Source organism: Suricata suricatta, chromosome 1 (assembly GCF_006229205.1).
Source record: "Suricata suricatta isolate VVHF042 chromosome 1, meerkat_22Aug2017_6uvM2_HiC, whole genome shotgun sequence".
Classification (NCBI taxonomy): Eukaryota; Metazoa; Chordata; class Mammalia; order Carnivora; family Herpestidae; genus Suricata; species Suricata suricatta.
The window spans coordinates 154,523,460-154,551,072 of record NC_043700.1 but is presented as its reverse complement, the minus strand read 5'-3'; the positions used below and the strand labels follow the sequence as shown (position 1 = coordinate 154,551,072).

General features: G+C 42.0%; 1 protein-coding gene across 4 annotated transcripts; it reads left to right on the top strand.

Moving 5' to 3' along the window:
- On the top strand, window positions 1-27,613 carry SPATA18 (spermatogenesis associated 18). Of its 4 annotated transcripts, XM_029945833.1 has the most exons (13): window positions 1-351; window positions 7,921-8,026; window positions 8,135-8,250; window positions 9,610-9,722; window positions 12,011-12,106; window positions 14,976-15,227; window positions 16,958-17,312; window positions 18,748-18,906; window positions 19,727-19,902; window positions 22,688-22,811; window positions 24,549-24,632; window positions 27,081-27,126; window positions 27,434-27,613. In XM_029945833.1, exons 1-13 carry the CDS (start codon window positions 265-267, stop codon window positions 27,439-27,441), a joined length of 1,722 nt encoding a protein of 573 aa, XP_029801693.1. In that variant the 5' UTR covers window positions 1-264; the 3' UTR covers window positions 27,442-27,613. The 4 variants fall into 4 exon arrangements, 3 of the variants coding, with proteins under 3 accessions (XP_029801693.1, XP_029801699.1, XP_029801708.1); XM_029945839.1 differs by lacking the exon at window positions 12,011-12,106; XR_003911465.1 differs by lacking the exons at window positions 22,688-22,811; window positions 27,434-27,613.

Here is a 27,613-nt window from a genome sequence, read left to right as displayed (position 1 = left end):
GGGCAGCCACCCGGGAGCCCGGAGACCGCTGGGCAGCGGATGAGGCGCGGCGGCTGTGGCCTAGGGTACCTCCCCCTCCCCTGGCTTCCCAAACCCTGCCCGGTCAGACCCGAGGGGGAGGATGGAAGAACCAGCCGCGCTCTGAGCCCTCCAGGAAAGTAACACCTTTCCCGGCCACACCATCCCTCCGGTCGTGCAGAGACCACCGCCTCGTCCCCTCCGCTTCTCCATCTCCCAGAACAGGGCCGAGTGAATAAGTGAACGATGGCAGAAAATCTGAGAAAACTGGTCTCGAGCGAAACTTTACAATCGATGCACGACAAGCTAGAGTCCTGGCTGAGGGACTACAACGTGAGTCGGGGTGGGACAGCCCCGGGAGGCTTTGATTCCTTGCAGAACCTTCTGCTGTGGTTTCTTAGGGCTGGCTCGGGGAGGCCGCTTGGCAATGCCCAGGAGGTTGTGATTCCTACCCGCGCGATCCAGTACGGGACCCGGATCGCGGGAAGGAAGGGCGGGCCCGGTCTACTGGTGCCCTTTTCTCCCTGAGGCGCCAGGCGGCGCTGTGCTGGCAAGGCCCCCGGAGCGCAGACTCGGAAGTAGAGCGCTTCCACCCAGCGGTAACCAAGGACGCTGGCGGCCTTAGCAACGGGAAAGACCGCGGGTCCGCCAGAGATCTGCTCCAGCCTGCTACTTTCCTTTCCATCCATCGCCTCCGCTAGCAACCCATCTCTCTACCCCCAACTCGAATTATTATTATTTTTTTTTTACTACACCCCTCATCCTGCCTTTTCGCAAGTCTCTGAGGGTACTCGGGGGGTTGTATCACAATGTATTTTTATAAAAGTACTCCCAGGAGTTGATAGCCAGAAGTCAGTAAAATAGACACTTGTCAACGTTGTGAGTTTCACTTGTGTGCTCATCAGCATGGCACAGTTTCAACACTTAGGCAGATTTCCGCAGGCCTGTTGCCAAGGCATTTGTAGGAAGCAAATATTCTGTCATCAAACCCATAAGCGCTCTTCAAGCCTCATTAAGCCTTACCCACGCTCTGGTTCATATTAACCTTCCCCGCACATTAAGTACAACTCAGTGTTGCACTTGGTGGATTTATCCATCCGTCTTAAATAGGACAGTCCCAGTCATACGGTGAGTGCAACCGAGAGGCAGGCAGAGCTGGGCACCCGTGGTCCCGCAGTCAGCCCCCACCCCCACCCGTGCAAGTTTTAGGTCAGGCTCTAGATAGATTTAGCCGAATGACCTGGGGCAATTTATTTCACCTTTCTGGGTCTCAGTACCTCATCCGTTAAATAGAAAAGACTCAACCAGATGCTATGTAGAGTTCTTTTTCAGATCTCAATTTTTTAAATTTACGTTTATTTATTTAAAAAATTTTTAATGTTTATTCATTTTAGAGAGGGGGGGGACAGAGCATGAGCAAGGGAGGGGGAGAGAGAGAGGGAGACACAGAATCTGAAGCAGGCTCCAGGCCCTGAGCTGTCAGCACAGAGCCGGTCGTATCCCGGAACCCATGAACCTCGAGATCATGACCTGAGCAAGTGTGTGGCTCAACCTACTGAGCCACCCAGGTGTCCCAATATCATTTTTAAAAAACAATTTAAATTGGCTTGTTTCTGAAATCCTACCAGGAAATTCAACTGGATGATATCGGAGGCTCTGGGCTATCCTATTCACCAGGGCTCATATGGTGGAGCAGCTTTCTCCTTGCCCCCTTATTAGGGTTCAATGTTTACCACTTTCACCCATTTTTAAAGAATGAGCTCAGTGACTATTCCTTCCCCATCAAATTTGCAAGAAAATTAAAATTTACTCTTAATACATCTTACAGCATTTTCCTTTTTTCTTTTTCTTTTGTTATTACCCTGTGGCTTAAATAAATTCCGAATGTTAAAAGTATATTCAGTTTGTCAAAAGCTAATGTTTAACACAGATGACACTAGCATTTATCTGGGTCAAATTAAATGATTGTTTTAGAAACTGCTCATAAGTACTGAGAAATGCCAAGGTTTATTACACTTAACTTTCTCAGTAACCGTGGTCCATCCCACTTACGTGTTGTCACCAAAGCATTTCAATTAGAATCTCTCCCCCATACCAAGACCCCCTCCCCCAACCTTTTTAAAGACTGCACTCTTGGAGACCAATGCCTTTCCAAAAAATTTGCGGTTATTTCCCTGCGCAATCATTTCTCTCGGGCTATCTAGTGTCTCTGTTGCATTTGACTGAGGACACTGCCATTCTTCTAAGGCTCTAATAATTTCTTCTCTCGCCTTTCCCACTTCCCTCCCATGGCTGTTGTTTAAGACTTTAGGAATCTTCTCTTGGGTCTCCATTGTTGCGTCTGTCTTACACATATGCCCATGAACCTCATATCTATATTAAGGGTCTGTCCTCATCTGAACTGCCTTCTCCAATTGTCCGTTAGATATTTTCAGTTGTGCCATTGTCATCTCAAAGTCAAATCAATATAAAACCTACCTTGGCCCCGCCCATGCTCCAAACACGTGCCTCTTTCCTGACCTCATTGTCTTCATCATGTCATACCCCACAACCTTTTCACCAGCTCAACTGGTTGGCACCTACTTTGAAATTCACACAGAACACTTTTACTACCTCTGCTGTAACCATCCTTGTCTACCTTCTGTCGTTGTTCATTTAGATTATTACAAAAATATCTCAAAGAGATTCTTCTAAATGTCAAGTTGGATTAAGTTACTTCTCTGATAAAATCCCCAGGCTTTCTGGCCTACTCGGAATAAAACCCAAAATTCCTACAATGGCCATCAAAGTCCTACACAACTGTGCTCCTTTAGACTCTGACCTCATGTGTTACTCCCTTAATTACTCCAACAATACTGGTCTTGTTGCTCTTTCTAGAGTAAAGCTGTCTAGTAGAACTTTTTATGATGGACATGTTCTGTACAGGCACTGTCCAATATGGTGACCTATGTTGGTACTTGAATTGTTGCAAGTAGAAACTGAGGAACTGAATTTTAAATTTCATTTAAGTTTAATTAGTTTAAATCCAAATAGTCACATATGCCTAGCAGTTACTCTACTGGACAGAAGAGTCTAGAGCATGCCAGCCAGTCTCCTGCACAGGGCATTTTGCACTCCATGTTCCCTTCTGCCTGGAAACTTTCACCTGTACATATTTCAGTAAGATAACAATGTCTCTGCTTTCTCTCCCCTTCCAGCCTCTTCTCAGAAGAGACCATCCTCTTTACAACTGCAATCTCCTACCCTGCTGCTGGCTCTCACTGTGTGCCTTCTCTGCTTTATGTCTTCTGTAGTAGCTACATCTTCTAATTTTTACTTATTCTTTTATGTTATTGTCAATCTTTTCTCCCCCCCCCCACTAAAATGTAAGCTCTAGGGGGCAGAGATTTCTCCCTTTTTCTGCTTTCACTGTATTCTCTGCACTTAGAATAATGCTTTGCTCCTAGCAGTTGCTCAATAAATAATGACTGACTGAATGCCACCCCCATTCTCCCAGACACCTGGGTTCTTGAACTCAGTTCTCTTCTTCAAACCTCATAACCAGTGTAGAATTAAAAATAACCCCCAAATATCTTTTAATTCAGCCTTCATTAAAATTGGATTGAAGCCTTGGGACATAATTGAGAGGATGCAAGTGTTTTTAAAACAGTTTTTGTGTCCGCGTGTGTCACTAAAGAGAGAGAATAAGAAAATGTGCATATACTACTTACAAAAACTGAGGTTACATCTAGACTTACTCAGTATCTTGTCACCTACAGTGTGGGTTTTAGTCAACTGCTAGGAGCTTTCCTGTCACATTGCAAGTTTGTTTTACTAGTTCCAAGGACTTTTCCCTTGAAACCTTAAGATGAAGAATATTCATTGTAGCAAACTACATTTATTAAAGTGTTGGTGGTAGAGGTTGTTCATTAAAAGTTTTAAATTATGTTCGCTATGGAAAGTTGATTTTGCTGACTGTGACCACATCGATTTAGTTCTAATTAACTCAAGCAAAATAAAAGGCCATAAATTCTAGTCTAGAATTAGGAATGTGATTAAAGTTACCCCTGGGGAAACTGTTATTTTCAGTGAATAAGATTAATGACTTGAGAAGACAAGTTCTAAAACACAATGCAGATTTTTGATTTTTCTTCAAACTAGCTCTTATTTGGATCAACAGTTAGATCCCACTTAGTTTTTCTCCTAACTTTCTCTCATATAATTTCCTTCATATGGAGTCCATCTCCTCTCCCTTAATCTGTCCATTGGCCCTCTCTTCTCTTTGTGTTGTATGTATATTGTCAGACACAGTAACTTCTTTAAAAATGCAATTTTCTGCCTCAATGCCTTTGGTTTTTATTTGTTGGATTTTTTGGTAATTTTAAAAAATATTTATTTATTTTTGAGAGAGAGAGAGAGAGAAGAGGGATCCCTGATCCTCAGTACAAAAGGTTGTTATGGTTACCGTGGTTGTTGTCAAATAGACTTCTGTGGCTGCCTCTGCCCTTCTCCTTAGTGAACATACTTGTGTCCTTGGGGATTCCATCTAATTAGTAAATTTACAGAAAGTGTTTCTTTCCCTTCATCTCTTTACTACTATGCTGCGGTAATGAATAAAAGCTCAAATCTTAGTGTCTGAACTTTCGTAAAAGAGATTTTTCATTCATGAGAATATGATGCCACTCTTCTCCACCATTGGCTCAGTCAATGACCTGATGCGAGATCATGACCTGAGCCGAAGCCAGACACTCAACCCACTGAGCCACCTCAGGTGCCCCCCATCTGGTGGGGCAGCCCTTGGGTCACAGGACCTCAGAGATCTGCAGGGAAAGAGAGAGAGCACTTAAATTATACACATCACTTTCACTCATCTTCCCTTGACCAGAAGAATGGTTATGTGGTTCCAATCTAATTGTAAAGGGGCCTGACCAACGGAGAGCAAGTAGAATCTTTATTTGGGGCTACTGTTTCTGCCATAGCTACTAATGATGAATTTGTGGTTATGAAAGAAATTGACAAGGGATTGAGGCAGATCATTTTATTTTTAACAGGGGGGCTGTTGATAGCCCTTTCTTATTTTCATCTCGGACAAACTTGTTTTTTTTTTAATGTTTTATTTATTTTAAAGAGAGAGAGACAGCATGAGCAGGGGAGGGTCAGAGAGAGAGGGAGACACAGAATCTGAAACAGGCTCCAGGCTCTGAGCTAGCTGTCAGCCCAGAGCCTGACGCGGGGCTTGAACCCACGAACCGCGAGATCATGACCTGAGCCGAAGCCGGACACTCAACCCACTGAGCCACCCAGGCGCCCCTCAGACAAACTTGTTAATGGAAACATCATCATTGTTTAATATTTAAGGGAAATAATTAATTAAACAAATCTAATAGAAATATTAAGTTCAAGTCAAGACACTAAAATCTAGTGGTGAGGTCTAAATGGCAGCTTTTGCTAACTTGTTGGGGTAAATAGAAACCTACTTCTCTTATATCTAAAATTCAGCATTTTGGTTTTAAAACATTATTGTGGAGGTGGTGCTCTTGTGGCAAAGTCAGCCATGCTGTTAATATTGAGGGTTGATTTTGGAAACAGAGCTACTTGAAAGCCTGCCTACATATGGGACAGCCATTTCCCTGGAGGACTAGGTGTAGCCTGTTATAACCCACGTCATCAAGGCTTTCAAAGACTTGAAGGCTTTCAAAGCACTCTTCATGCATTATTGCCTTTAAACTTTATATGACTTATGAAATAGCAGTTTTTATTTTCTACATTTTACAGATGAGGAAACCAACCCTCTGAGTCTCGTTCGCCCCTCTTCCGCCTTGCTGCTCCTTGTCTTGGTACCTGCTGTTCTTCCTTTTGAAATATCCTGATTTCTTACCCCTGCAGACTAGGGTGTACTTTGCTCCTTCTATATCTCACTATCCACCTAGAGCACTTCACACTCTCTAAGGGAGCCGTCAGTCCCCTGGGCGTCTCAGGTCCCCATCTCGCATCCCCAGCTGGTATGCTCACCGAGAGCAGGCAACTTTTGATCTTTTCAAGGTAGCTTTGTTTCCTGAGCTAGCGGCCCAAGGCCTTCTGAAGGATAGGAACACAGTGATTTATGAATGGATGAGCTTTAGAATTAGGAGACAGTACCATTAGTCTGTATCTTTGTTCTATTTGTTTTGCGCGAGTGACTGTTGGAATAACCGACTCTATTGCGACCTGTCTTGTGTGGTGCTTTGTGTTAGAAGCTGCAGCATGTTGCGACAGGTCTTGGGATCAGGAACTATCTCACACTGTATATTCTCTCCTGTTACTTAAATTGTGCAAACAATTTAACAGAGAGAGAGAGGGAGACACAGAATCCGAAGCAGGCTCCATGCTCGGAGTACAGAGCCCGATGTAGGGCTCAAACCCACAAACCGTGAGATCATGACCTGAGCTGACGTCGGACGCTTAGCCAACTGAGCCACCCAGGCACCCCTTTGTTCTGGCTTCTAATCATCTTCACACTCTCTTCCTGTCTTGGGATTTTGGTGCCCAAGAGGCACCCGCTGCTCATGCTTTACCATGGCTGGAGACCACACCTGAATCTATGTATTTTTACACCCACATGATTTGTTTGTTGATTGTAGTTATGTTCCTTCTTTTAATGTTAGAATCAACTAGAGGTTTGGCTGGTGAGGAAATGGTAAAAACTCACCAAGGAGATGAAAAAGCAGAATAATAGTTAAAGGCCCACCTTGGCTTTGTCATGTTCTGCTGAGGTTTCACGACCATTGGAACTGCCCTTTTCCCCAAATCTGCCCAATTTCTCCTGGCCGAGATTTCACTTCCTCTCAGAAGTCTTCCCTGACTTTCCAAGACCCTGGGCTCTGGAGTAGACCTTGGGCTCACCCCTCTGGTGAGACTTACTCTTTCACTGTGCATAACTGTCTACACTCTTACCTCCCCTGCAAGTCTGCATGGGCCATATGGCCTGGGACATCTCTTTCATCTTATTCTCCATGATATCACCTCCCCGCACCCTACCCAGTGCCTTCTTACTGTCAACAAAAAGTGTTCTTTATGTATATAATAAACTTAGGTAGAGGACATGAACCAATAAAGCAGGAAAATTAGGAAGCCGTGGTTTATGGTGTATTAAAAAAAGGTCTATTCACTTTTAAAAATATTTTTTCAGTTTATTTATTTTGAGAGAGAGAGAGGGAGAGAGAGAGAGAGAGAGAGAGAGAGAGAGAGAGAGAGAGAGAGAGAGAGAGAGGTGGGGCAAAGAGAATCCCAAGAAAGTTCTGCACTATAGTCAGAGTCCGATGCACGAACCGTGAGATCATGACCTGAGCTGAAACCAAGAATTGGATGCTTAATCGACTGAGCCACCCAGGCTCCTGGTCTGTTACTTTATAAAAGGATTTTTGCAGGTTCCATTGGGTAGGAAGTCAGGATTGTTGCTATTAAAATAACCCCAAATCTCAGTGGTTTAACACACACACAAACACACTCGCATACTTTCTTGATTATGTGACAGTCATTTCAAGTGTTCAGTGAGCAGCCTTTTGAATCTTGTGGCTCCACCATCCTTTATGTCCTTGGGGTCCTGTGCACCTGGCTGGCAGATGGGGGAGGGAGAGAGAAAGCAGAGAATCACTCAAGTGGTTTTTTTCCGGGCCATACCTGGAAGTGGCACAAATCCCTTCCTGTCCCATTCACTGGAACTCAGTGACACGGCTGCATAGACTGCTAGGGAAGCTGGGGAAAGCGGTCTAGCTGTGCACCCAGGAGGAAAGGGAAGCAGGTTTTGGTGAATACTTGGAGGTCTCTGCACCTGTGAGCACACCAGAATAGGCAGCCCCTCTGTAAAGTTAAGGTAGCCCCTGTCTACCTGTGGTGGGTCCCAGAGGAAAACAATTGTGCTGATCTTCTGTTTTGGCTTTGTAGACAAACACGTGTGATCAAAATCTCAATCATTGCCTTGAGTTCATCGAACAAATTTCCAACGTGCAAGGACAACTCTTCAGAATCCTCACCACGGCTGCCCGAGAAGGTGAGAAGGTGCTTCCCTCTCCGGCTCTCCCTTTTGTTTCTCTTCATTGTGCGCTCTCCCTGTGTGGCTGAATTTCTCTCGCTGACCTGGTTTGTGGATTTTTTTTAGGAGGACACTATGAAGGTGTGGAAATAATCAAATCGCGCCTTTTGCCTTGGCTGGAGGCCTCCTTTACTGCTGCTTCCCTGGGAAAAACTGTTGACAGCAATGTCCCCTCTCTACAGGTAGGATCTCTAAAGGATCACTCTTGACTTTCAGCACCCGGGTCAGGCTCTGGGAACTCAGACATGTGGAAGATACAGCTTTAACCTAGGGAAGGACTCAGTTCCGGTTAGGGAATTAGGACACAGATGCCAGAGGTGAGTTTCTGGTCACAGTCTGATGCAGCATAACGCATGGAGTTGTCTCTTCAAACAGACCTGCATTCCAATGTCAGCTGTGTCAGTGGTGTGACCTCAGATGAGTGAGCTTCTGTTTCCTCAGCTGTTAAAAGGGACTGGTGATGTCCTAATGAGGGACATTGCCCATACTAGGTGTTAAATAGGAACATTTGAATGTCAAAGTCATCACAATGGCAGTCTGGGCACCATGGGGCCTCCGAAGAGAAAGAGACCATCAGATGGGGAAAGCTCCCTATTAAGAAAGAGTGAAATAAAACTAATGGAAAGCTCCCAACAGGAAAAGAAAACTTTGTTCTCAGAGGCTGACAAAGAATATCATAATTTGCAATTGATACTGGTGATTTCTGTGGGACAGTGTCGGCTTTGGAGGAGTGGAAGCCCCAGACTGGAATACATAACTCATTTAAGGCATTAGCATCATTAAATATTAGTAAACTTGATTCAAAATATTTATATGGATTTACATAAGCCCTTTTCTAAAATGAAAGCATTTAGAGCAGGCTTTTCTTGGCAACCTTAAGAATGTGGTGGCAAGTTTCCTGCTTGGAAGTCACTGGGTAGAATTCTGGTTGGTCTTCTATGGCCATGGGTAAGTTATCTGAAATTTCATGTCTTAGTTTCCTCATTTGCTGAGTGGGGACAATGCTTTTGCTGACCCCATAGGGCCATTTTGAAAATTCAGTGTGATAAACATGCAGCATAGCACTCCATAGACGTCAGTTGTTATTAGGCAAATATTTCTCCCCTGGGGATTTTCACGTGCCGCTTGGATTTTTACCCCAAGGGTGTTATTCTGAGTATAAAGATATGGGATGGATGATATGTCAATGTCTTTTAAAAAATTGAAGTGAAATAAAAAATGGTAGGGTTCACCTGCAGTGAAATCCATAGGTTGATAAATGCATATATCCATGTAACTCACACCCTATTAATTTATAAAACATTTCCATCTCTCCAGAGCAGTCCCTGTGTCACTTCCCAGTCACCTCCCTCCTCCCCCATGGCAACCACTCTCTTGATTTTTATCATTCTAAATGAATTTTGCCTGAAGTAGACCTGCATATAAATGGACTACGCACGTGTGCTCTTTTGTGCTTGATTTCTTTTGCTCACCGTAATGTGCTGCAGCCCATCATGCTGTTTCATGTATTCAAGACTATTTTTATTTCTGTATATTTCCAGGACACGTTTGACAAGGAGAGACACAAAGAGCCTGGTGTTTGGGATCGGGACATACAACAATTAGACTCTGAGTTGAATTCAACTCGTAATCAACTCAACAAGGTTCAAGACGAGTAAGAGGAATGCAAGTTATCTTTTTCCAAAAAGAATTGCTTGTACTTAATTTTTAAGTTTGAAAGGAGAATAATGGCTCTTGTAAAATGTAGACATCTGCAAATAACTAGTGTGTGTGTTTGTGTGTGTGTGCGGGGGCTACCTTTTTCTCCACCCTCATCTCATGCCAAGGTCCCTCACAAAGTCTGTTGTCTACTGCCTCCCCTTGAAGCCTTTGCCTGTGCTCTTTCAGAAACATGGAACTCTTCCTTTGGTCCTTTGCATATCTCGTTCTTTATTATCCTTCAGGTCTCAGCCTAAATGAGATTTTCTCAGAGTCTGTCTTTGACCACGTATATCAAAAGGGCTTTGCTTTCCCCTTCCGTAGTTCTCTTTCACAATGATCTGAGACTAGTGCTTACCACAATTTGGAACTTTAAAACATTTGTTTGCACATTTATGACCCACTCGGCTGGAAGAGAAGGGGTTCTGTCTTGGGTGTGCTATTTTGACCATTGATTGTATCTTCAGCACCCAACATCATGCCTGCCACAAGGTGTATTCTCAATGAATGAATAAATCTCTAATTTAAAAAATATGTTAACTTGCTTAAAATAATGCTTGGCACATGAATGCATCTCCCTTTCTTCTCTCTGTGTATCAGTCAAGGGTGCCAAATTAGCATGTGTATTTGCTTATATGTATGTCTATTCACATACATGTGCCATGTCTTGAGAGAAAAATATAACTACTTTATTCCTTCATACTCTCCTTCATTCCTTGGTCCTTTTGCTTCTTTTAATTTTCTTTTGACAAAAATGTTCATTTTTTTCTCCATGTATACTTTAAAAAACATATTCACCTTTGAATTAAATCAGTAATTCCCTTTCAATCTCCAGTAGCCCTATGGTGAAGTTATTGCTACTTTGGCTTTTTTTTTTAAGACTTTAGACATTTTGTTCATTTATTCGTTTTTCATCTTAAAAATATTTACTATGTTACAGGCATTGTTTTAGGTGCTGGGGATAAAAAGATGAATAAAAAAAGTGTTTGCCCTTAAGTGGTTCATGGAATGTTCGTAACGAGGCTGTGTGAACCAAATTTTGGAGGTGCTCAGGAGAAGGGGAGAGAGTCAAGAGTGGCATTTGCACGGGCATTCATAGGATGAATCGGTACTTGTTAGGGGAGGAGTAGGAGGAGGAGACCAGAAAGAATGTTGGGTAATCACACCACCTCCTGCATTACGTGACTGGCTGGGATCTGTGGGAACTTGGTAGCGATCCTGCTCGCTCATTATTTCTCAATCTACTTCACTGTCTAGGGGCGCATTCCAGTGTTGGACCTTCCCTTCTTCCACCTAAAGGGAAGGGAGAAGATAGGTGTGAGTGTAGATAGCAATTCTACTTTCCTAGCCCCAGGACAATTGTGATGAAAAAGCCTGGATATTACAGGGAAGTAGGGTCAGAGGAGTCAAGTAACCTTTGCCAGCCTATGATCTTTCGCTGGACTAGGGAAACTTAATTGGGAACCACTGGTCTCCACCCAGTGTCATCTGCACACTCCCATTTCTTTTTCAATTTTAGATAGCCTAAAGAAATAACATGATTTATTATGATTTGCCTACAATGAAGCGAGTCCTTGAAACTAACAATGACCTAGCTATGTTGAGAACTCAGGGAAATCGTGCTCGGTAAGTGGTGAAGGTCAGAAGCAGGAAGACATGAAATACTTGGTAGTCGAGTGTGATTGTGGAAGACTTTCTTTGTAGGTGGGCAAATAATATTTTCTCCATATTTAGGGAGTCAGGGACAATGAAGTCAAATGCAACTCTACAGTGCAAAGTAACGAGCACACTGCAGAAAATGGTATGAGGGCATTGCAGATAAATATGAGTATATTGCTGATGAGTATGAATATATTGCAGAAAATGGAAATTTTATAGGGAGATGCAGCCCGAGGATTTGGTGTAATTAGAGCAGATGACTTAGGAGGATCAGAAGGAGGAGGTGAACAAGTTTCTTTGTCCTTTAAGTTCTAATGTTAATAATTATTACCCAGTCTTTTAGTGGTAGTAGCTCTGTAAGGTCTTTGTGTCTGACGTTCAGAAAGAATGCTAGCCTGTTAGTGCATAAAGCACACTGTGATATTTGCAATAGCATCTGATTGAATGCAGATGTTTCATAATTTGATCTTGTTTATGTTCAATTTATATCATATGCCAAAAGTTCCTGGGAGAACTTATATCTTGATTTAGAAGGTTTGCCAATTTTGGAAAATCTGTCATTAGTTATACTAATTTCTCTTACAGTCTGGCTGAAACTGAAAAGACTCTTGAAGAAACCAAGAACAGATCGGCCATATCCCTTTTGGCTGCAGAGGAGGAAATAAATCAGCTAAGAAAGCAGTAAGAAAAAAAAATGACAGGATTATTGCAGCCTCTGATTGATCTTTGAATGTAGCTTTTTGGTTCTCCATTATAGTGTGAAAGGATCTGTTCACAAAGAGAAAAGGCAGCAATATTTTTATTAATGTTCTATATATTTTCACTTACCACAAAAACATTACCTATAGAACATTTTCTTTCTTTTTTAATTTTTTAACATTTATATCCAAGTTAGTTAGCATATAGTGCAATAATGATTTCAGGAGTAGAATCCAGTGATTCATCCTCTACGTATAACACCCAGTGCTCATGCCATCCTTGATGGCCATCCCTCTACCCACACTCCTCCAGCAACCCTCAGTTTGTTCCCTATATTCAAGAGTTTCTTACGTTTTGTCCCCCTCCTTGTTTTTACATTATTTTCACTTCCCTTCCCTTAGATTCATCTGTTTTGTATCTTAAATTCCACATATTAGTGAAGTCCTATGATGTTTGTTTTTCTCTGACTAATTTTACTTAGCATAATATACTCTAGTCCTATCCACGGTAGTTGAAAACGGCAAGAATTAGTCTTTTTGATTGCAGAGTAATACTCCAGTAATACACCATATATGTGTATGTATATATATATATACACACCACATCTTCTTTATCCATTCGTCTGTCAATGAACATTTGGGCTCTTTCCATACTTTGGCTAGAGTTGATAGTGCTGCTATTAACATTGGGGTGCATGTTCCCCTTCGAGACAGCACACCTGTATCCCTTAGATAAATACCTAGTAGTACAATTGCTGGGTCATAGGGTAGGTCTATTTTGTCCTTTGCTTATCCCCTCACCCTTCTCCCCTCTGACAACCACCAGTATGTTCTCTGTATTTATGGGTCTGTTTCTGCTTTTTGTTACTCATTTGTTTTTAAAATTCCACATATAAGTGAAATCATATGGTATTTGTCTTTCTTTGTCTTATTTCACTTAGAATAATACTCTCTAGGTCCATCTATGTTGTCACAAATGTCAAGATCTAGTTTTTTTTTTTTTGTGGCTGAGTAGTAATATTGCATTGTGTATATATATATATATATGTATATATATATATATATATATATATATATATATATATATACACACACACACACACATACATATACCACATCTTTATCCATTGATCTATCAGTGGATACCTTGGTTGCTTCCGTATCTTGGCTATTGTAAATAATGCTATAATAAACACTGGATTACACATATCTTTTCAGGTTAATTTTTTTGTTTTCTTTGGGTAAATACCCAGTGGTAGAATTCTAGATCATAAGGTATTTCAATTTTTAATTTTTTCAGCAATCTTCATACTGTTTTCCACAGTGACTGCACCAGTTCACATTCCCACCAATAATGCACAAGTGTTCCTTTTTCTTCACAGCCTCGTCAACACTTATTATTTCTTGTCTTTTTGATTCAAGCCATTCTGACAGGTGTAAGGTGATATACCTTCCTTGATATTATTTTTGATTCCTCCCCTCCAAAAGCAAGTGGGAGTTGTATTACAATACACACACACACACACACACACGAATACTTTTCTGTTGCTTTCGAACATATTCCATTGTTCTGATTTCTTTGGGAACACCTCCACACTAGCGCTGAGAGTGGTGCTCTGTTTCCCACTTCTATCTCCCCTCTTGCCTTTGTTTTCATTTCTTATTTCCTTTCTGAGAGACCTCAAATTCTGTGATCATATAACTCAGTGATTTCCTGTAGCAGCGATCCTGTTCTTTACTGTTGCCAGTGCAGCCTTAATTCTACTATTGCTTTTTTAGCTTCTCTATGTACCTCTCTCTTTTTTGTGTGCTGTTGTTTTTTATTTATTTATATTTTAAAATAATTTATTGACAGCATGGTCTTGGTTTCAGGAGTAGAACCCCGTGATTGATCTCTTATATATGACACCCACTGCTCTTCCTGAAATGTGCCCTCCTTAATGCCGGTCACCCATTTAGCCCTTCACCCCACTCCCCTGCCCTCCAGTAACCCTCAGCTTGTTTCCTGTATTTAAGAGTCTCTTAGGGTTTGCATTAATCTTAGCCCTTGCCTTTTCATCGTCTATCATTGTCCTTTTCCTCACAGCACATTCTCTTTGTGTAGCTTTGCTCCTGTTTTAGGTATTCACACCTCTTTTTTATCTTCATAAAAATGCCAATTGTGTTTCTGAAGCTTTGTTTCCAGAATACATTTTTTTTTTACAAGTTCATTGTTCTGCCTAGTATTGTGGGTCCAGTTCAATATTTTCCCCCCAAATTCCATCTGTTCAGAGAGTCAAAGAGCTAATGAAGACAGTATAATCTCTGTGACTGGCTTCTGGACCTGGAGGTCAAATCCTTCCAGAGTTCTGTGTGGGATCTGCCAAATGTAGAACAGGAGGACTATGGCCCCACTCTGCTTTTGTGGGAGGATCGACATGCATATTCTTTTTTCATGAGTCTCTTCTCATGCAAGCTACTGATGTTCACACTCAGGCACTCTGACCTTGGCAATTCTGCTCTGCCCTTGGCAATTCTTCTCTTTTCTGATTTGTGTTTGTGCCTGTGTACTTCCATCAGAGGTGTCCAATGCAGTAATGGCATCCTAAGTAGAGTAGCCTCTGTCGTTAGGTATGCCAAATTGTTATTACCTTTCCTCATCCCTCCCTTTCTCTAGACAGAACATGAGCAGGGGAGGGGCAGAGAGGGAGAGAGACACAGAATCTGAAGCAGACTCCAGGCTTTGAGCTGTCAGCACAGAGTCTGATGCAGGGCTTGAACCCACCAACTCTGAGATCATGACCTGAGCTGAAGCCGGTCACGCAATCCACCGAGCCACTCAGGTGCCCCTCCTCCTTAATCTTTGTTTTCAGGCTTAAATCTCTTCAAGCCCTGGAGGAAAGCCGCCACAGAAACTCAGAACATAGAGGCTCAGAGCACCGGAATTCGGATGCCAAAAGCTCAGAACCCAGGACCTCAGAGCACAGGAGAATGGAACAGCGGGTCCAGGACAAGAAGAGCCCAGAACAACGGCCGGAAGTGATATGCGATTATGAGAAACAGCTCCGAACGCTGAAGGATGAGATAGCGGTTTTGTCTGCTGAAAAATCTGCACTTCAAGGAAGGTCGGACACATTCTCACTGTTCTTTTCATTTAAGGTCCTTTTGGTAGTGGAGCCACCACGGGTGGCTGGGAAAACCTGGGAAATGAACTCCTGCACCCCCCCCACCCCCCACATATGGGAAACTTTGAATTGTAAAGGGATTGTTTTCTCTAAGCTCATCCTTGGATGCCTCCTGGATTGCCAGAGCTTAGGCACAATTAATTTGGGGCTGACATTGAAGCCCAAGGAATGAAACTGAGAGAGATACATAAGGGGAAAGTTCTTTGGCTTGAGAGCCGGCTTGGGTGGTAACCTGGCTAGAAGAATGCTCCCTGATACGAGGGTCCTGTTCTGAGGCCTGGGAATCTTCTCTCTGGGATGACCACCTGTCATTTTACTTGCTGTATCTCACCTTGTTTCATGGAGTATGTAGGTAAGTGTTCTTGTGACAGAACTACTGAGGGACAGAACTCTAAGACTGGTCATTCAGAGTTAAGTGAGGACAAAGCAGGATGTTTCTCTTGGAGCATTTTTTCGTATTCTTTTTTTAAGTTTATTTATTTTGAGAGACCAAGAGGGAGAGAGAGAGAGAGAGATGGTAGTAGAGGGGTAGAGAGAGAGAGAGAGAGAGAGAGGAAGAGAGAATCCCAAGCAGGCTCTGCACTGATAGCAGAGAGCCCAATGCAGGGCTCGAACTCACAAACCATGAGATTATGCCCTGAGCCGAAGTCCGAAGCTTAGCGGGGTGAGCCATCCAGGTGCCCCTCATTGTTCTTCTTAACACCTGCCACCTCCCTCAGCCCCACAGCGTGGCCTGACTCAGGCTCACAAAGCCACTCCCACACCTGGTCTCCATTTCCCTAAATGCCACCGTAGTTTTTCAGTATGAGAGCCACTCTGCTATGTATGGTGACGCCAGCTTGTCGTCACAAGAACTGATTCTGTGCATTTCTGCCTAATAACTCCCAGTTCAGCGTGATGTCACATTCGCAGCTTGAACTTGGCCGCTATGGGAATATTTCTTGCACCATGGAAATTGTCAGACTGCAACTGAGGGCTTCCTTCTCCACCTGCAGAGAGGGCTTTGTATTACCGTTTGCTTCATAGTTTCTTCTATAACACTTCTCTCTCTGGGGCCCATTTCCTTTGGCAATTTATACTTGATAGCAATACGTTTCACTAATAACTGTGCTTTACAGCTCACCAAGTACTTCCACCTGTTTTAGCTCACCGAGGCTTTCAGTACCGCCCCCCGCCCCACTCCCGGCCAGAAATAGTGCAAACATGTTGTAGGTGAAAACTTAGGCTTTGGAGAGAAGAGATGAGTGCAAACGGTCCCATTGCCGTGGAAGGAGAATGCAGACCTTTCTCACTGCTCAGTGTTCATCCGGTTTTGTACCATAAGGGCTCTGCGATAGGTTGGTACCCCAAGGTTGGGGTAGGAAATACTGAAAAGCTGATCTCTTTAACTCTGGCTCTTGCTAGCTGTGTTACTATTAACTTTTCCGAGCCTTGGGTGCCTCGGCTGTAAAATGGCCAACAATCAATGTTGACCTCCTGGACTGCTTAAAGGATAGCACCAGCTGCGAGTTCACCGGGCAGGTATTCAGAGAGCGTAGGTGCTGCCTGGCTGAGAGGCCTCGGTTCCCGCAGCGGGGCGCGTGGCTCCGGGGTATCCTGCAGGTCTTGCGGGAGCACCGAGGGAGCAGTGCATCAGAGTGCTTCTCTGGCAGCTTCTCGCTTGCCCACAGGTCGGTCAAGAGCCGCAGTCCTAGCCCCGTCCCGCGCAGCCGCAGCCAGAGCCGCAGCCACAGTCGCAGCCACAGTCGCAGCCACGGCCGCAGCCGCAGCCGCAGCCGCAGCCGCAGCCGCAGCCAGAGCCGCAGCCGGAGCCGCAGCCGCTCCGCCAGCCCCTCCGCCGCGGTGGCCAAGATCCCGAGCCCGTCGCCGAATCGCGCCAAACTGTCCAGCGTGGCGCGCAAGGCTGCCCTCCTGTCCCGGTTCAGCGACGCCTATTCCCAGGCCCGCCTGGATGCGCAGTGCTTGCTGCGACGCTGCATCGACAAAGCTGAGATGGTGCAGCGGGTCATCTATGTCGCAACAGTGGTAGGTGACGCTCGGGCGGTGGCTGCGCGGCAGAGGCTCTGGGGCGCCGCGGGGAGACTGAACAGGACGGCCCAGGAGGACTGGTTGATCCTGGGGTCCCTGGAGGAGGCGGCATTTCCATTTGCTGGCTGGCTTTCATCCTCCTTTCTTCCCTGACAGATACTTGAGCTGCATAGTTTTTCACAATCAAGAACTATTCAGATGTATTGATATTTATATAGACCAGATATTTGTTGAAGAAATATCCACAAATATAGGATTATCTCAAATGAGTGATTTGCCCTGAAATTTACAATGTGTGCAAACAGTGCACCAGTGAGGATATGCTAATGGCCATCATTTGGTTGATCTCCTTTTGTTCTCCGAAAAATCAGAAGGCTGTGCTTGTGTTAACTCTTCTGTGTATTTACCTAAGAGTAGTTACTGAACCCGCTAGCATATCAGCTCCTTGAGTATGGCAGATTAAAAGTGCTCGTACAGAATCCTTAATTCCCAAAACAAATGTATTTGTTCTAAGTCCGTTATGAGAAATGAGTCTAGTATGCGTCCATTCTGAGAAATGAGAATGGTCAATATTTAAAAACAAAACAAAACACTGGTGGGACAGCAGCATTATCAGAGTCTACTGAACTTTATTCTGCATTAATTCATTTCAGAGGCCAGCGAGCTATGACCTGTGGCCCATATCTTGTCCTGGCCAGTATTTCTAAGAAAAGTCCCATCAGAGAGCTAAGAATACAAGCATGGTTTTACATTTTTTAACAGTTGCAAACAAACAAACAAACAAACCAAAAAGGTGACAAGAGACTTGTATGTGTTTTAGAGAAATACTGAAATATTTACTCTCTGGCTCTTTATAGAAAAAAGTTTGCCAACCCTGGCTTATTTCATTAAGAAGTTAAGGTTCTGTAAGCTTAAGGGTCTTTCATGTGTAACTCAGTTTCCCCAGTGCCTACCACACAACATGCATTTAATAAATATTTGTTGAATTAATATATGCCAGGAAACATGCCACAGACACTTGACATGTGTCTCTGTATAACATAAACACTAGATTGATAATTTCATTTCTTGGCCAGTAATATGATATTACTGTGGGATCATAGAATCAATTGGCACTTTACGTGTTTCTGCAACCGTAGGTACCTTTTTCCTTGAGCCTCTGCACTGTCCTGTCTCCTGCACTCAGGATTCCCAGAACAATGATCACCTGTCTTGAAATAAGTGAACATGCTCAGTCATATATGTATTTATATACTTTTCAAAATTGAGATACGTGTTTTCTCCCAGATAAAATTAGTTTTGACCAAATGAGTTTAGTTATCAAAAGATCCATATGATGTTGAATCTTTGGTTGGTATTCTTTCTTTCTTACTTATTTTGGGCCTCTTTACCTCCCTTCTTCTATCTAATAAATCTGCATTTTTATATTCAGGAGGCATTCCATGTAGCTAAAATGGCATTCAGACACTTCAAGATCCGTGTGAGGAAATCGTTGACACCATCGTACGTGGGGTCCAGTAACTTTGAGGATGCCGTCTCGGATTATATCATTTGTCATCTTGACCTCTATGATTCCCAAAGCAGTGTTAATGTAAGTGTGGGTGCTCTTTACATGGAATACTAATAACTCAGAAACCCATCCAGCGCTTCATATTGCTTTTATGTAACAATAGCAGAAATGAGTGGCATCCGATTTACTTCATAGACCTCCGGCATTCTTGGCTGTTTCTTAGACATTTTATGGGGAAAAAATAGTCTGACCTTTATAGTTCTCTTCTGTAGATGTGCCCTCAAGATTGGGGATAGAATTCCGTAGTGCTTAAGAGCAATGATCTTGGAGAAGATAGGTGTAGATTTGCACTCCTGGCTCCGCCACTTGCTAGCTGTGTGACCTTGCACATTTACTTAACCTCTTTGTGCTTTAGTTTTCTAGTCTCTCAATGGGAGCCACAATAGTCATGACCCCATGGAGTTCTCGAGAAGATTAAATGAAAAAAAAAAAAAAAAGCAAGTCATTTGCTTAGCACAAGACTCCATACCTAGTAAACACTCAATAAGGACAAGCTATTGTCATTGTTGTTATCGTAGGTTATGATCAAGTTGGCACATCTTCTACCTTCCCAGAATAGTAACATAAGAAAATAATAAATAAAAGCCACAAAAAGTGTTTTCTTTAGTTTATGGGGGGAAGGGGGGGAGATTCTCTTGGCCCTTTTGTATGCCATTTGTCCTATGCACCATCTTTCCTTTTTCCCTAGTAGTGAGCCTTTAGCACATGTACAGCCTTTCTAGTTTATGAGATCTTGACCCATGTGTTCTTTCCCATCCCCCACCAGTCATAACATCTTTCGGATGACAGACTTTCTTGCCACAGGTTGGTAACAAGGCAATGCCATCTCTTTGTTTTTCAGGATGTGATCCGAGCCATGAATGTTAATCCCAAGATTTCATTTCCTCCTGAAGTTGACTTTTGCCTCCTCAGCGACTTCATCCAGGAGATATGTTGCATTGCGTTTGCAATGCAGACTTTAGACCCGCCCCTCGATATTGCATTTGGGGCTGATGGAGAAATTTTCAATGATTCCAAGTAAGAGACATAAGAACAGAAGCTAATGGATTAAAAAAAATCGATCTCTATTTCCTGGAAACAATTTAGGGCAAAGAGCTCTGGGTGGGGAAATCACCAGACATGGCCTGACTTCTAGGCCCTGCCATATACTTCTCTGTACAAGACAGAGCCTTCTCCTGGGGTTATTTTCTTTCTCAGTCAAATGTGATTCAGAGGTGATGTTATGATTTCCACTTAAGGTTTTGGTCTTGGGCAAAACTAATGAGTACCTGAAGCCTGTCTGGAACACTTTTAAAAGAGATGCTATATAAATACAAATGTGTATTATTTTTATTGGTTTTTACTGTGTTATTTAGGCCAGGTTTCTCAAAATATGGTATATGGATCACTTGTGTCAGAATTCCTCAGATCTTGTTAAAAAGGCAGATTCATGGATTGCACTTCATGATATTTTATGCAGTAGGTCTGGGATGGGGCTCAGGAATCTGCCATTTAACAAACACCTAGGTGTTCCTTATGCACACTAGCTTTTGAGAATGACTACTCTAGACTCTCTGGGACCATTAGATTTCTATCATCGTTTACATGGTAAATATTTGTCATAAATCAGAAGAAATTAAATTAATTTAAAACATTTTACTAAAATTTTATGGGATCTAATGATACAGCTAGACATTATTGGGAGGAGGCCAAGTTAGCAGTTAAGAACACTCTGAGGTTTGAGGTTCTGGCATCGAGCTGCCTGGTTTGAAATCCCAGCTCTACTTAATTTTTCTCTTCCTTAGTTCCCTCTCTGTCAAATTGGGGAAATAATAATACGTATTTCTTAGGGCTGGAGAAGGTTAGTTGAGCTCACTCAGATGAAGTACTTAGGTCACTGCTTCATCTGTAGTGAACACTCAGGAAATGTTAGCTCTTGGTCTTTGTTCAGCCTGTAGAGTTATGGGGTGGGGGTGGCCCAATATCCCTACAAGCTTGTTAATGACAGAGACTGCATACCTTTCTTTTGCTTATCCAGATCACAGTGATGGTGTTTCCAATCACCTTCTAGCTTGCCATATTTTCCTGCCATCGCCCTGTTTCTTTCAGATCATTGCTCCCAACTTGTGTCCACTCTTGGAAGAGCTGGTCTTAGGACATTACACTGCAGATGACTTTTTTGGTTTCCTTACAGAACATGTTATCCTCATCCCTCTTTCTTTATTCCTTTCTCCCTTGGAGAACACATAGAACCATTCAGAACTATTCATCCACTTTACCTTATGGAATCTGCACATTTCCCAGACCTCTGGGGGCCTCCTGCTTCTACTTTTCATCAGAGGGAACATGCTGTCTCTTGAGGCATTCTGTAGCCGGTACCTCTGGAAAGCTGTAGAGCTAGATCTCAAGTTCCTAACAATGACTGAGATTTGGTTCTACTTCACACACTTCGCAGGTCATATTTAACCTTTTTTTTTTGGTCTTTTCTTTTTAATCCTGGCAACCTTTCACATATTTGAAGGCAATTGCTCAAGTCTTCCTTCTTCTGGCCTCGTGGCTTTGGGTTTTTCTATATAAAGGAAGTATGAGGTGTCTTTACAAATACATGTCTTTTTCTGGCCTGTATTCCATGCTCTTCTGAGTACACCTTTTCAAGAGTCCCCACTGAGTGTAGTTCCCTGCTTTGAGCTGAGAAGCCCAGAGAGACCAGTACTCTTCCCATGCTTAGTCTCTATTAATCAAGCTAATTTATACTAGTTTTTTTCTTTTCTGTTTTTTTTTTCCAACTGTATAACACTGTTGACTCATTTGGAATTTAACTGGAACATGGTTTTTAAAAATTTTTAAAAATTGGTTTATTTATTTTGAGAGAGACAGTGCAAATGGGGAAGGGGCAGAGAAAGGGAGAGAGAATCCTGAGAAACTTCATGCTGCTAGTGCAGAGCCAGATGTGGAGCTCAAACTCATGAAACTGAGATCATGACCTTAGCTGAAACCAGAGTCAGACACTTAACAACTGAGCCACCCAGGTGCCCCAGAAACATGTTATTTTTACTTGTACTGTGGTTAAGTCTTTTATCCTTCTGATCCGTGCAATTATACACTTTTTAGACTCAATTTCAGGACCTCATATGTATCCACATTACATGGTATCTTATTAGATTCAGCTTATTGTTCCTGCCTGTTGAGCTATTTTCTAATACTGTCATTTGTTTCTTCTTTCCTACTCATCCCTAACTTTTGAGTGATTTTTCTATATGACATGCAAGCCATGGATGGGACATGTTATTTATCAAGGGACGGAGAGAGAGCACCTTCATTGAGGTTCTCATTGACTCATTAATTATCTTACTTTGGATATGATCATTGAACCACTTTCTAATTCATTGGCTTAAGCCAATCATCCACCTATATTTCTCTTACTTTGACCACAAAGATACCATGAGAAATGTTGTAGGGTGCCTACGGGATTTCAGGTGGTCTCCATCTCCAGCATTTCCCTGTACTGTAACTCTTACAATCCTGAGATGGGAAGGAATGAGTTTAGTCTGACAGGACTTGTTCTATGTGAGTCCATGTTGGGTCCTTGTTATCCTTGGTTCCTATTCTGAAAGCCCGCAACCATGAATCAGGATTCATACTTACCCAGACTAAGCTTCCTTGGAGATAGTATGCTATTATGAGGGCAAGCTCTTTGAGCTCATCTAATTGGAGACCCTCTATAATTAATAAAAAATAAGAATTTACACTAATGTTCATCTCTCCAGTTATGCTAGATCATTGCTTAACTTCTCTTTCTTGTTCTTGTGTGTGTTTAAAATAGGTACCGTCGCAGCTATGACTCCGATTTCACTGCTCCCTTGGTCTTCTATCACGTGTGGCCTGCTCTCATGGAAAATGACTGTGTCATTATGAAGGGAGAAGCTGTCACCAAGAGAGGGGCTTTTGTACGGTGGCCTTGCATAGTGACAATTCATCCCAAGTGTTTGATTCACAAGTTCAAGAACATTTATAAACCCAGAGATTCTATAGAAGTTCAAAGAGTTACTTCATAAGATTTCCTACAAAGGAGAGGAAAGGGACTGGCTAGGAAAGAAGAGATTCTTTTCTTTGATTTGTCCATGATTCTTCATAATTTTCTGGCAGCAATTTATTATTTGCTATGTTTATCAGTGGAATTCATCATATTTACCTCCTCCTTAGAAATAATATTCCATTATAAGAAAAGCTCTTTGAGCTCATTCTAATTAGGGGAGGCCTTCTATAAGTCTAAGCATTTGGAAGTGATCAATTAACTTTCAGTTGGCCAAAGTTTTACTGACAATGATCCATTTTGGGAAATGATGAATGGACTCTGTTTTCTCTCCTTGGTATGGTGTGTAGGGAAGGGGGAGGGATGGATAAAAGAAGGCGGAGGAGGTGGGGAGAGAGTAGTCAATCAGTTTTGGAGGGTTGCTTCTTATATACATTGGTTGTAAAATATTTTTAACGTGGTAAATAATTGGAAAGCCTTTATAATGGAGTAGTAGGTGTGAAAGTGTGTGAGTGGGTGTTGTGGTGGGTGTTGGGTGGCCATGGGGGCTTGGATATACTGTATAGTTCATATGATGGAGTTTTAACCTTGCCCCTCCTGGAAAGAGTTAATGACTTGTGAAGAGAAGTTCTTCATTCCAGCGCAAAACCCACATCTAGGTGGTCTCAGTTTCTGTTCTCTTTGAGCAAGAGAATGGGGAACTTCTTCATGGCAGCTTTTCACACATACATTGGAGAACAGGAGTAGAGTATTTTAAAAGAACTTAATGGTTTTTGCAGCTTAAACATCCTACTATAGTGAATTGTATCTCAACAAAATATTTTGTGCTATGAAATTGGATTGGATTGATCTGACAACCATACATGGTCTGTGATGTATGACCTCATAAAATGTGCTTCTTGCTCGTACAAAAATCACCTTATGTTAAGTAATTCCAATTGTAGACTCTCTGCAGTGCAATTTGGAAAGGAGGGAGAGGAAATAGCCACTATTCATGTGTTCTACATCAAACAGGCATTTAACTTCCTTCCTTTCCCAGCTTAAACACCTAAAATGAAATGTGAAAATCTGAAAAGGAAGTACTTAGAATAAAGGAAAGGGTTGAATGAAGGAGTCTATAGGAAGGATTTTGCTAGTAAAATCTCTTTATAGTGAATGCAATTTTCTTATTCATTAATTTAGTTAGTAGATGGGCGACAATGGTGATTCATTCCCTCCATCCCTTCCTCCCTCATTCATTATTCATTTCATTCAACAATATTTATTTTTCAATTGTTACTTATGACCCAAGCACTATGTTCAGGTGCTGGGGATTCAGCAGTCAACAAAAGAGACCCAAATCCTTGCCTGCATGTGGTTTACATTCTCCAATGCTTGCAAGCTTGAATGTAGGTCTAACAATTTACTCATCAAAACAAATTTCTAGCACCAAGAATTTGAATATCCCAAAGTTCATTGTAATGGAATTTTATTTGAGAAATACCCTAAAGTTATTGTCAAATATTGGGCAGCTGTAAGAAATGAAGAGTGTGTCCCAGTAACGGGCAAGTGTAATCATAACAGCAAAACTTCTCATTCTGTGGGATAGACATTTGTTTTAAGCCATGTGAGTTTTCACAAACTATTGACTATTTCTCTCTCTTTTTTTTAGTGGAATTCAGTGCGACCTCTAACTCGATGTCGAAGCAGGAGTTTAAGTCCCATCTGCCCCCGTAGCTGTATTGGGTTAAGCACGGTACATATCTAACAGGTTTTACACAAAGTATTGTAATGGTTGACACTTTCTTCCTCAATAGTCACCTATGAAAGAGTTGATTGTATGTAGGTAGAAAGAGAACCTGTTACAATAATCCTGCACTGATTTTTATGCTACCTTGGGCTAAGGAATGTATCCTTCTAGAAAGAAAGAAGTAGAGATAGTGTTTTTCTTAATTATTTCAAAGAAGAATAATAGACTATACTTATTTCATAGTTTTATTTTTCCTTTGGAATGAAAATGAACTAATAGATAAAGTCTTCTGAACACAAGATGGACGTGACTTAGGCACAAGCCCTTGGGTTTCTTTTAAACTTATTGCACGAATTTGGAGAACTGCTCAAATGGTCTGGATTTCAACACTGTGTGAAGGGCACTGCAGGTATTAATTTTCCTCCAAACTTCAAAGTAGGAAGAATAACATTAGTCTCCTTGGGTATTAGATCTTGGGAGGATTACTAGTACCTCTGTTAAAAAAATAACAGCAAAAACATTTCTGAAAACCAAAACGTTGTTATGATTCACCACTGTTAATTTTATTCAACAAATAATATTCAGTCAATGCCTTTTGAAAATAGGACTGGACCAAGACATGTGGACACCAGATAGGCTAACAATTTGCTGTTCCTTCAAATAAAAATTCTTTAAGCATTTATTCAATCTTGTTTTAGGGAGAGTGGTGGAGGGGAACCAGATCTGTCAGGACTCCACTTCCTGCAATCTGTAGCAATGCATCTCTGGCTATAAACTTCTAAAACTCCCTCCATAAAATGAAACCAAAAACAACTGCTACCCCTCTCCATTAATAAGATCTACGTTTCTGAGTTTAGTGAGCATCAATTACTTCAGCATGCTCTTTATCAAATACTCCTTCTCTTTTTGATGGATGCTAGATTTGGAGGGGGGACACAAACATGATGAAAACATGGTCTCTTCCCTGAATGAGTTTCAATACAGGAAGGTCAATATGGTGTAAACAGAGTAACTGATTGTGGTGTATGCCACAGGCCTTATAAGAGTCATGAAGGAATAGAGCCATAAGAGAAGGCAGGAATTCTTTCTGTCCTTGACAGTGAGGAAGGGGTTCATGGGGAAGGTGGTACTTGATCTAACTGTTTAGAATGGATGGAATGTTAATGCACTAGGAAATTGAGGAGGGATATCCAGAAAGAGGAAATGGCCTGAGAATAAAAAAGGCATGTATCTGACACAGATCTTTTGCTCTTGGAGATCTTAATATCACTTACTTATCCATATTCACAAATAGGTATTATTGTAAGTAAAAGCAAAAGGATCGTGGATTTAGTGGACCGATAAATAAAAAGAAAATCTTGAGAGTTTTATCCTGGAAGAATCACAGTCCCCTCATTCTAAGAGGACATGGCTTATCCAAAAAAGCCTTATTAGACACCTACAGTGTCCTCTGGATTCTCACTGGAAGGGTTCTCGGTGGGCAATGTCCCTCTAATAAAGCCCTTATGCATATTTCACACATCTTATTTCCATTTCCTGCTTTGTGCTCAAGGAGTACCAAATAATTTAAACTTTAGATGAGAATAAAACATATTCCTCTTCTTTTATTTTTTTAAGTAGGCTCCATGCCCAATGTGGGGCTTGAACTCTTGACCCTGAGATCAAGAGTTGCATGCTCTACTGACTAACCCAGCCAGGCACCCCTAAAATATATTCTTAATGGTGAAACTGCTGCCCATGTTCTGTCTCTTTGCATCATCCTCTCCTTACAATGACTGAGCACACCTATAAAATATAGTACAAATAATTTGTCGTAGTCTGGTTTTTGGCTTATTTGAGGTCTTGATGCATCCAGAAAAGCTGTCATCTTTGTGTTTCTTTATCTAAAAGAACGTTCAGAGCAAGAGTGTTGCTTGTTGTCTGTTATCTCTGAGCCACGACAGGTTAGTAGGTAGAGGTGTTGGCTTTTGCTTAGTGAAAGCAAAGGTGAGGTTTGGAAAATGATTTTTTTGTGGTTCCCCATGGATCCTCCTTAATAGGGCAGGATTTTGGACACAAGACATGATTCATATTAAAGTCCATCAGAGAGTATCTTATCATTTTAGCTTTGATTAATTTATTATATACTACAAATTATGATTTTCTGGAAAGCATCGAATTCAGCATGGCCACCTAGCATCTAGTCACAAAGCCTTCTGCAACCATTAAAGCAAGAAACCAACAAACTAGGCCACTGAGCCCAGATTTTAATAAATGTCATAATTTAAGCCAAATTGAGTGCCCATTTACTTCAGGAAATATCAAAGGAATCACATTGCTCAAACTTAAGGGAGATATTATCGTTCTAAATGATAGAACAACTATTTAGCTGGTTTTAGGAGTAAATGTCAAAAAAGATTCATTCTTTGAGCTCCATCCACCGTGTAGTTGACATTAGTCTTTTATATTTTCCAGATATCTCGAAGCCGGAGCCCTTCTCCAATAAGATGTGGATTGCCGAGTAAGTGGGATGGTTTTGATGGCCCAAGTTCTGTGCTTTTTAATGCTCTTTTTAGCACTCAGCCCTGTGCTGCAAAATGAGTGTTTTGTTTCCTAGGGAACATCTTTGACCCCTACCTCATACCTTTCATTTCTTGGCCCTCTCGTTGATGGTGCTTGAGCAGGTCCCGTGGGTGATACAGGGAGGAGCCTCCAATTGAGTTTTATTGATGTAAACCCAGATTGATCGCCCCAATTTCATTTAGATCCTTCTAAGAGATGTTCTGAGAAAGTGACCATAATCATGAACTGTTTGTTTTTCTCCCTAGGGTTTTAAAGCCACCAGACATGTTACCTGGCCACAGGACATCCGCAACAGTCACCTTCCCCCGTGCCTCTGTCTCCTGTGTCTGCCTCAGAACTCACTTAAGATAATGTGAAAAGGCAATTCTGTGTATCACTCCACACAGAGAGTTAAATGTCTTGGCTTAGCGTGTTTGTAACTTTCA